The 11604-nt window shown below is 35.5% G+C and overlaps 1 protein-coding gene across 1 annotated transcript in view; it reads left to right on the top strand.

Moving 5' to 3' along the window:
* LOC143251071 (IQ motif and SEC7 domain-containing protein 1-like) overlaps positions 1–11604 on the top strand; it is a gene marked incomplete at its 5' end in the record, with an annotated part of 56791 nt that continues 45187 nt past the window's right edge. Inside the window, 1 exon segment of the mRNA XM_076502424.1 lies at positions 1–200. Coding sequence (XP_076358539.1) covers positions 1–200 — 200 coding nt within the window.

Genomic DNA, 11604 nt, shown 5'->3' with positions numbered 1-11604 from the left:
TTCAAATCACCAGGGTTTAAGACTGAAGAAATGGTGGCCGTATCTCAAAAGCAACTGGTCAAAAAACCACGGGCTGTTTCTTTGGAGCGAGCTACCTTGTGCAGGAAAAATCGAATTCGAAACGGACACCACACTCCACCTCGCAAGTATCTGAAACAGTTTCAAGTTCGACGAAACGACTTAAGTTCCAGTAACAGAATGTAAGTTTATCTTACTCTTCGATGCATAATATGCATGCGGTTTTTGTAAATGGTGTAAATCATATTACAAAAATTTTAATTTATTTAATTAGTAAGTAATCTGTAGTGTTTGGGATGTGTAGTTATGATAAATTGAAATGTGTCAGGAAATCAAACAACACTACAGCTGTTTTTTTAGTATAGTTATATGTGAAAAGAGTTTATTTATAACACAGGCTCTCCTCCCTTAACTTGAGGAGTCCTGTCATAGCACGTTTGTTAGTGTGCAGACTGCACGAAGACAACTGGTGTACAGCAGTCGATTACTACTTATTTTTACATATGTTATTTAGTTTTTCATTAATCTATTTTTACTTTATTTAGTTACTTACAATGACCATTTTGTACATCAAGTCTTGAGTTTAACTGCAACTGAGATTGCGCTTTTAATATAAAGAAGTGGGAATAAGGGATATTATTCGCTGATCTGTATCACATCAACAGGCAAATGGACACAAAGTGCAGCCTAGCAACAACAACATGGTATATAATTGAAAAATGTACCTCAACACGTATAGACACTTGCAGAAGAAACGTGTATGGATAGAAAACCAAATAGGAAGTGACCCCAGCTTGGGTAATTTTTTCGTTACGCATTTTGATTATTCTTTCCTTTTCTGGAACCGTTTTAAACATTTCAACAGAACAACAGCACGGTTAGTTTGTTTTAATGTCACGATTTTTGCCGCGAAAGTCGATGATAAAACGCACTCAACGTGTGAGTGTATATTTCACCTTATAGATCGGCAAGTGCAGTTTCCTGGTAAATTGTAATTGCTCGTGTGTCATTGTAATAATTCTTCCTACAAACTCGTGAACCTTCGGGTTACTGGAACGCGGAATCAAATATCTGTGAACGGGAAATTTCGCGGGGAATCGTTTGTAATTATTCATTGCATTTCTTTAACCTTTCGCGTTTTATTGTTGGCTAGTTTTATTAAAGAGCTTTTGGTCAGTGTTTCGTTTCGGGTAAGTACATAATAGTTATGAAGTATATAGCTAAATAGCTAAATGTTTGCTGTTGATCTGTGGTACAAAGGAAAAACGTTTGTTTGCAAGGTTTATCGGGAGGATCAAATAAGAGTTAGAAACATATTTTGTTTGTAGTTTGAGTATATTTCTTTATTGTATACCCGTAACCAAGAAAATAAAGCAGTCAATCAAAAGGTTCTTTTAACTCTCATTTATGTGTGTAACCAGAGTCGTAGCCAGAGTAGGACGGTAGGGATCGTAATCCGAGGGTTGGGGGTTCGAACTCCCTCACATTAAACATGTTCCCCCTTTCAGTCATGGAGAGGGAGTTATAATGTTACGATTAATCCCACTGTTCGTTGGTGAAAGAGTAACCAGCAAGAGTTGGCCGTGGGTGGTGATGACTAGCTGCCTTCCCTCTGGTTTACACACTACTAAATTAGGGACAGCTAGAGCAGATAGCCTTCGTGTAGCTTTGCGTGAAATTTAAAAACAAACAAACTGATCATCCAAATTAAACAAGATATATCTTGTTCTGTTCACTCCACAAGTTCCTGGTTCTTCAACTACATCGTTTCGTTTTTAAGTTATAACAGATATCATGATTACTTTGATTATTACCAATGTAGTGGTAATAATCTTCTCGTTTAGCTACTTGCTTCTTTCGTAATATCGACAGACATGTTTGTAGGAAAATAGAGCTCGAGAAATAATATATCCAGTGTTCCGGGCCTAGTAAACTAGTGGCTACCAAACATTACAGATAGGTATACTCACCAGGGCAATCGGGTTTTTACTGTATCTGTTATTGATGTAAGGTAAAGGAAAACATTTATTGCAATCAAACGTGGGGCATTGATTTGTTGGGTAATATATTTATGTTATACGTAGTGTATATTCTACACAAAAATACCGATGGTTATACGTAGTGTATATTCTCTTCACAAAATACCGATGGTTTGTACGTAGTGTATATTCTACACAAAAATACCGATGGTTATACGTAGTGTATATTCTCCACAAAAATACCGATGGTTGTACGTAGTATATATTCCACACAAAAATACCGATGGTTGTACGTAGTATATATTCCACTCAAAAATACCGATGGTTGTACGTAGTATATATTCCACACAAAAAATACCGATGATTTTACGTAGTATATATTCTACACAAAATACCCGATGGTTATACGTAGTGTATATTCTACACAAAAAATACTGATGATTTTACGTAGTATATATTCTACACAAAAAATACCGATGGTTATACGTAGTGTATATTCTATACACAAAAATACCGATGATTTTACGTAGTATATATTCTACACACAAAATACCGATGGTTATAAGTAGTATATTCTCTACACAAAAATACTGATGGTTATACGTAGTGTATATTCTACACAAAAATACCGATGATTTTACGTAGTATATATTCTACACAAAAATACCGATGGTTATACGTAGTGTATATTCTACACAAAAATACCGATGATTTTACGTAGTATATATTCTACACAAAAATACCGATGGTTATACGTAGTGTATATTCTACACAAAAATACCGATGATTTTACGTAGTATATATTTTACACAAAAATACCGATGATTTTACGTAGTATATATTTTACACAAAAATACCGATGATTTTACGTAGTATATATTTTACACAAAAATACCGATGATTTTACGTAGTATATATTCCACACAAAAATACCGATGGTTATACGTAGTATATATTCCACACAAAAATACCGATGATTTTACGTAGTATATATTCTACACAGTGGCCAAAATCTTAAGGCAAATGAACATAAAGAAAAAATAAGCATTTTGCGTTATTAGACTCAACCACTTATTTGAGTAGAGCTTTGAAAGATAAAAATAAGACAAGGAAAAATAAAAATAAAAAACTTTTTAGCATTTAATTGGGAAAATGTGAACACTATGAAATTAACCTAAATACTAGCTGGTCAAAAGTTTAAAATTATACCAAAGAGAAGTCCTAAATAGGGTAGAAAATGCCCAACAAGAGGTCTCAGTAGTAAGTTGCATGGCCATCATTGCGAACAACTGCAAACATTCACTTTGTTATGGTTGATATAAGCGTTTGCAGAAGGCTGGCTGGAATGTTATTCCAAGTGGTGAAGATGGTTTCACGAAGATCATGCATTGTTTGGAATTGACGACCATTTCTCTACACTTCCCTTGCCATCCACCTATAAACATTTTCAATGGAGTTCACTTTGGGCTAACACGCTAGATAGTCCAAAAGAATCACGTTATTCGCCATTAAAAAGTCCTTTGTTCTGCGGGCATTGTGGATTGCAGCATTGTCCTGCTGAAAAATCCAATCATTTTCACAGAAGCGAGGATCTTCAGTCAATAAAGATGCTCTCTCCAACATTCCAATATAGCCAGCTGCTGTTTAACGCCCCTGTATAACCTGAAACTCCATCCATGGAAGGAGAAAGCACCCCAGATCATGATGGAACCTCCTCCACTGTGTCCCGTAGAAAATATCTTTGGTGGGATATCCTTATCGTGTTAGTAACGTTGGAAACCATCTGGACCATCCAAGTTAAATTTTTTCTCATCAGAGAACAAATCCTTCGTCCACTTTTTTGCGTCTCATGTTTGGTGCTTCTCAGCAAAGTTTAACCGAGCTGTTTCGTGATGTGGAAGGAGGCGTGGCCTTTGAAGACGTTTACGGTTTTTAAAGTCTTTCTCTCGTAAATGCTGTCTTATTGTTCTTGAGCTACATTCTGTATCCGTAAGGGCCTTAATCTGGTTCGACAATCGGCTGGTGTCTTGCCGGGGAACCCGTTGAATCCTCCTGCTCAACGCCGGCCAAATTTTCTTGGGCCGACAAATTGAAATTCCTTTTCCCTTTCCCTCAGGGTCTTTTAAGAAATTTGCAACAGTAGTTTTACTACACCCATCTCACCAGTGATGGCACATTGAGAGAAACCTTGCTTTTGCAGCTCGAAAATTCTGCCACTGTCACCTTTTTAGCTTTTGCCATGTTTTCATCCAATGTCACAAGAGATGTCAGTGAGATGTTGACAACGCTAATGCGTGAACACAGATGACTAAATTTCGTTACGTGTTTATCGATTAACGCATCGTTTCAGTATGGTCTTAAACTTTTGACCAGCGATTATTTAGACTAATTTCATAGTGTTCACATTTTCCCTATTAAATGCTAAAAAGTTTTTTATTTTTATTTTCTCCTTTCTTATTTTCATCTTCCGAAACTCTACTGAAATAAATGGTTGAGTCTAACAACGAAAAATGCATAATTTTTCTTTGTGTTCATTGGCCTTAAGATTTTGGCCAGCAGTGTATCCAAGTCACAGAAGTTCTAAGAAAGAGATATTAAAAATTAAATAATTAAATTTTAGTGCAACTTAACGAATTTTATAACCTTTTAAGGTAAGGTTTCATATTTAGGTGGTTAGTGACAGTAAAGGCCTATCTCAAATAGAGTACTGATCATTGAATACAAGACAACCCCTAAGGCCAGTGCACTTTGGGTAGTTTGAAGGCGTGTTTTCTGTTGCCGGACTGGTATGGCTCTGGTTTTGTCAGTCACTTTTAGTTCTAGGTAACAATCAACTAAGTAATGGTCGTCGCTGTTTCGTAGATGTAATGTATTTCTTATTCTGTTTTCTGCTCATATAATTATATTTCTTCTTCACTGTTACTAAGAAAATTGCCCGATAGCGCAGAAGTAATAAGAGTTTGTGTGTGTGTAAAGCTAAACAATGAACTCTCCTCTCTATGCCCACCATTATCTGTAATAGCCACAAAGCTACCCAATATGGGCTACTTGCATTTTGCCCACCATTATCTGTAATAACCAGAAAGCTACAAAATGGGCTGTCTCTTCTGTGCTCATCATTATTGGTAATAATCACAAATCTACATGATGGAGTATCTGCACTGTGTCAAATGTGGGAAATCGAACCTCGAATTTTATCGTTGTAAGTCCGCAATCTTAGCTCACTACGAGAAGGAACGATAAAAGGACACCTGACGAATTTCGGTCGTTCTGTGGCAGGTTATCCTCGTTCCATTGGTTTAAAATGTTCTGACAAAGTAAGCTTATTGTTCACATACGTATATTTGTTTTAAATGTGTTAAGTGAATGTAATTATTAAAGGCAAAACATCGTCCTTACCTTGTGGGCAGAGGTTTGTTGTTTTTCATCGTAGCTATCCACTACTACATGATAAAACTCTAGATTTTGGCAAGATTCTCTCCACAGCTGTAAAGTGTAACTTTAGCCTAATATATTTTTTTTGTATTCAAACGTATATGATGGTCGTTGAAAGAAGGTCAAAAGAGAAAGATAAACTTTACTAAAAAAAGAACTGAAGGGTCGAGGCTTTAGCAATTATGACCTGTCCACACAGTGGCTTTTCTGTACTCCTTACGGTTCGTTTCATTTCAAGAACAGTGTAAAAACAAGGTTCGATTTGTTCAGAAGGGTGTCCCAGCTTTTGTGCTCAATTCCAATCAAACAAACAAACAATCTTTTAGTGTGAACTAGGTTCGATTGGCATACGAACAGAACTGGGTCCACCAGAGAAGTTGGTCTTGGTTCGTGTTTAAAAAAAAAAACAGACTTTGTTTCGCATGATAAACTTTGGTGTGAGCATTGAAAGATCTCGGTAAGGGCTAAGAAACTTGAAAGCGAATCATGAAAAGCAGCTTCTGTTCATTTTAAAACACGAACCAAGACCACCTCTTCTGGTGGGCCCAGTTCCGTTCGTATGCCAGTCTTTGGTGTGAGCATTGAAAGATCTCGGTAAGGGTTAAGAAACTTGAAAGCGAATCATGAAAAGCAGCTTCTGTTCATTTCCACCAAACTCTAACCCATTTGTACGCAAGACAAGTGTAAAACTCGCGCACATTCAGAACCAGTGCGAATAGCGAAGATTTTTAAACAATTCCTGTTGCCACCTAGTGTTTGGATGTTGATACAACATGTTCAGTTTGTTACAACTATATTGTAGAATCACAATTACTCAAAAGTGTTCAAAGACGTCACCAAGGTTTTATCGAAGGGGAGTTATTTTAGAAACCAGTAACAGATGTAGGCCTAATAAGTAAGCTGTGAATCAGTAATAGTTCTGTACGTGATATATATATGTCAGGTTAAAGAAACACGAAGATAAAGGTTAATAAACCAAAATTAAAACACCATTATCAGCAATTCTTGAATCACAAGATTTATTTTGATGGTTGATAAACATTTAACCGTTTAAGTATTGCCTGGTTGAGTGATCCAAAGGTCACGTGAATGTTCTATGTTTGAAAGAAATTTATTGTTTCATTTAAAACGTGTAACTTCTATTAAAAATAAAGTGTTATTATTCCAATTAAAACGTGTAACTTCTATTAAAAATAAAGTGTTATTATTCCAATTAAAACGTGTAACTTCTATTAAAAATCAATAGTGCTATTATTTTAGTAAAACAACTTTTTATTTTAAAGATAGGGGTGTAATAATTTGTGTAAAGTGATTTACAAATTTTTTATGGCACCTTGTTACATTTCAACATAGCAAGTCTTCTATCTTATGTTACTACAGAGTAACTTTTATTTTTTATTAAAATAGTTGTGTTGTAATCCTCAAGTGTTTTTGTGCAAACTAAGTTCCTTGCGTTTGATTAAGTTACTGAACTTAAAGTTTGACTGCTGTATTTAGTTTGTAGCATTGTTAGCTTAGGAATGTTAAAAGTTTCTAAATAATTGCTGTTCTTTGGGGGGGGGGAATTTCTACAAAACCACAGCAAGAGCTATCAATATATACCCCTCATAATTTTTAACTGATACATTTCAGAGAAGGCATTTGTTCGACAAGGCCAGCCTTCAACTCTTTTCTAACGAACACAGTAACTTGAACATCATTCTTCTAACAAATCAATAATTCCGAAATGCGGAACACGATTATGCGGCAACAGCCTACAAACCACGAATCTTAAATCGTGTAACTAATTCATTATGCTTCCTAATCGCATGTTTATCACTTTTTATTTCCCATCCATATTTTAACACCTCAATTTGTAATGCTAGTCATCCTCTCGCGTCGTCTTAAGTTTGACAGTTTCTATATCTTCATCTAAATGTTATTGTGGTTTTGAGTATAGGATATTTTTTCAATGTAGGGGAGTTGGGCATATTTACAAAACTTTAGTTCATACGATATTCTTATTGGTCACGTGAATGGTCGCGTGACAAACGTTACAGTCGTTAGAAATGCTTGAAGGTCTATTGGATAAACGATTGAAAGACTATATTAGACTGTCAAAACTGTGCCTCTGAACACTGTTTGTTTGTTTGTTTGTTTTGGAATTTCGCACAAAGCTACTCGAGGGCTATCTGTGCTAGCCGTCCCTAATCTAGTAGTGTAAGACTAGAGGGAAAGCAGCTAGTCATCACCACCAACCGCCAACTTTTGGGCTACTCTTTTACCAACGAATAGTGGGATTGACCGTCACATTATAACGCCCCCACGGCTGGGAGGGCGAGCATGTTTTGGCGCGACTCGGGCGCGAACCCGCGACCCTCAGATTACGAAGTGCACGCCTTAACGCGCTAGGCCATGCCAGGCCCCTGAACACTGAAATTACTGATTGTTTTAAAGAACTTTTACTAATAATGGGATCGACATGTGTTGTATTCATACTCCTGTCTGTCTCAACACTCGGTATACATGCAAGCAATCAAAACTTTAAAAAATATATATTTGAAATCCACCATTTTTTTATGTAAAGTTTATGGGTAAACATATTAATTATGTAAAGTAATTATTTGTAATATTACTGATACCGTTTCTGTTTTTGTAAGTGTGATCGAAATGATATAAAGGACCTCGTAACCAAGAAAGTATTGGATCCTCAAACAACAGAACATAAATATTGCAGAAAAATATTTGAAAAGTCGATTGTGTCTCCCATCAACAGTTTTAGGGTTAGAGTTCTTATGTTTGTGAAAAGTCTAGTAAGCGATCTGTTCCTCGTCACTGATGCTAATGAAAAATTGTGATTTTTAAATGCTTCGGTGTGAAAATGATTACGTTTTTTCATCTGTTAACAGAACATTGACACTGTTTTAAATGATTAAAAAATTGCATTTGTTCCTAGTGTATGTGTGTGTGTGTGTGGTAACGATCATGTGTTTTAGATGACTAAAACATTTACGTAAATATTTCAAAAATTAAGAGATTTTTTTATTATCTGTAGTTTTCACCAAAACGTATATAGCCTTTAAAGAGGAAAACTGTTAGGACATTGGACTTGCAATCTGCTGGTTTGAATTTCGTCGCCACATATTCTCATCATTTGGAACTTGGGGAATTTTAACGTGTCAGTCGATCTCACTGTTTATTAGTTAAAAGTATAGCACAAGCGTTAGTGGTGGGTAACGTTGACACGCTAACTTTCCCTCTAATCTATTACTTCATAATTAGGGATAGCTATCGCAGGTGGCGCTTTGGGCAAAATTCAGCAAATAAAGAGGAAGGAAAATGGGGATCAGTTTGACAGATGTTTGGGAAATGTCTTTTCCGATAATATAAATATTATGCTTTGGAATTTCTGTAGCTATAAGTGTTTTGTAAAATGAAAAATTCCGTATTATGGTATTGTGTGCACAAATTTTTTGGGTTTATAATGAGTAGGCCTAGATATGACACTGATAAGGGCAATTTCGGTTTCCAGCAAAATTAATGTTGAAAATATTACTTACATAAAACACATACCAAAGAAAAGTAAAGTGTAGCTTTCTGAAAATATTTATGAAGAAATAATTTCTTATCTCATCAATGTATACTTATAAAAATATATTAGTACTGTCTGTGTGTCCATGTGACAATATCGCAGGGTGTGGATAAGTCTTTTCGAAATTACTATAGAGGTTTGTTAGTTCCATGCGGGGTTAGAAACAAAATTTTACTTTTATCGTTTGTATGAGCGTTTCATTTTTTATACCACTACTTCGCCCCCTGTAGGTGGATCTTCATCAAATTTGGTATGAAGGTTCATTTGGTTCATGGATATATAATATATATATGCACACATAAACTATTAGGTTTTCGTTTTTTCTGAACATTTTTCTACCATTATTTCTTCTCTTTGTTAATGGGCTTTAAAATTTAGCATAAATGTTTGTTTATGTAGAGACACATGCAAATTTGCTGTTTCCAATATTGTGCTTCGTAGTTTTTATGGGTTTTTGTTTTACAATTTTGTGTAATGGAAGAAATGTTTCATGTCATAAGATAACCTTTCATAAATCACGAACTTTCATAACTTCTGTACAAGGGAGGGGTACTCCAGCTAGTAAATAAATATATAGACAAAAATAAAAATCTTGTGAGTGACCATAATCTTGGATACTTTCAAACAGTTGGCCAGATCCGAAAGACTGAACTTTGTCTGACGTGAACTAGCAATAACGAAAACAGTAATTGTAAGAGTTTAATTTCATGTCTGAAAACTTAAACTTTGTTAACAAACATTATGTCCAATTGTAACACTAGATGGCAGGACATATGTATTTGATGGGATATTCAATTTGTTCCAAGAATTTAAAATAATGATAATCTAAGTGTTCACCCAGAAATGGCGCTTTTTAAAACCTAATTTAGAGCTCTGTTCATGATATTATATATGCAGTATGAAAATATAGTTTAAACTCTGACAACAAATCACGACTAGCTGATGGTCATTCCTTTTAATCAGAATTTTAAAAAAATTAGGAGTAGATATGTGAACTTTATGGGACTCATTATTTGGTCATTTAAGTCTACGAGCTGCTTTCTTACCAAATATCATTCTTATATGACATTCTTCGAGGGTCAGCTGTAAGTTACACTTCTTATTCTAAAATTCGCAGCTTGATTCTTCGCTTTGGACAGAGTGCAGGTAGCCCTAATTGCATAGTTCTTTGCAACATTCTAAAACAAACAAAAAATCTAGTTTTCACATACACATGTTAATTGTGATTTGTAGATTTAAAAAAAACCTTTCCGTGTGTAGTTCTTACTGTTTCGCGATTTTTGTTACGTATTGAACTAACTAGTCTGCCATTTTCCTTTTTTTTTTTTTTTTTAACTTGCCTACGTCTTTATATGTCCTGGAGAAGCAAGACCTCATCATAAGCTTAATTGAAACAAGACGGAAAATTACGATTTTTTTCAATTTTTTGCGTTTTATTTTTGAGAATCCATAAATTACTCACAAATTAATACATGATATGACCGCCTTTATTTTTCAGAAGATCATTAATCTGCTTTGGCATCGAGTCCACGAGTTGACTACAATCTTTACTTATTTTTGGATCGCGGTACCACACCTCAATTATGGCCTCAATTAGCTTATCTTTCGTAGTACAGTCTTTTCCTCGAAGTCTTTCTTTACAAATCGCCCAAAGAGTTTCAATAGGATTTAAGTCCGGAGAGTTTCCAGGCCAGTCCAGCATCTTTATTCGCTTTATAGTCATAAAATTCTTCACAAGTTTTGATGTGTGGCACGAAGCCAGATCTTGCTGAAAAATGCCAGATCCATCTGGAACTCTTTTTCAATTCTGGAACGACTCTTCTCTGCAAAACTTCGATGTACTGTGATCCTTGCATCATACCTTCTACGATATGTTAGCCTCCGACGCCATAGTAACTGAAAAAGTGCCAAAACATCCAAGGGATGTTTTACGAACTGATTGATGTGAGATTCTCGAAGTTTCTCACCTGGAGATCTGCGAACATGCAGACTTCTTTGATCCTGTACGAAGAAATGAGTCTCGTCACTGAATAACACCTTCCTCCATTGTTCTTGCGTCCAGTTCTTGTATTTCAGACCCCATTGATACCGTTTTTTCTTCATTGAGTTGATAGGAAGTTGTTTTTTGACTGGTCTCTTTGCCCTTTTAACGCAATTTCGAATGACGTAATATTCCTCAACATTTCGTCATATATCCCAAAAATAGATTGACCGTACTGCAAAACACAGCTAATGACAGCTGTGTGAGAAAATGACTATTAAAGGAAATCAGCGGGTCCAGCGAGCCTACACCGGCCGCCATGCTGAAAATATTCTAAAATGACCATTTGTTTCAATTAATTTGCACAAGGTTGTATATATATGTTTTACCCCCACCTGTCATGCCATTCTTTAATTAGTATGGATATTTTCAAAAATCGTGTCCCTTAGAGTTTCGTGAAGTGGTTTAGTCGGTTATTATTTGTTCCCTAATATTAAAGACAAATTTCACAAAGCTTTTTACGTCAACTAGTGCTCGATACATCTAGAGAACCAAGTTTTTACTCAATTAAAACTTGATTGGCATGTCGTAGTGGTTCTCATGGTGAAAGTAATGTTTTT

The sequence above is a fragment of the Tachypleus tridentatus genome, chromosome 5 (genome assembly GCF_004210375.1).
Source record: "Tachypleus tridentatus isolate NWPU-2018 chromosome 5, ASM421037v1, whole genome shotgun sequence".
Lineage (NCBI taxonomy): Eukaryota > Metazoa > Arthropoda > Merostomata > Xiphosura > Limulidae > Tachypleus > Tachypleus tridentatus.
Note: the sequence above shows the minus strand (reverse complement) of the source record. Positions and strands in the feature narration are given on the sequence as shown.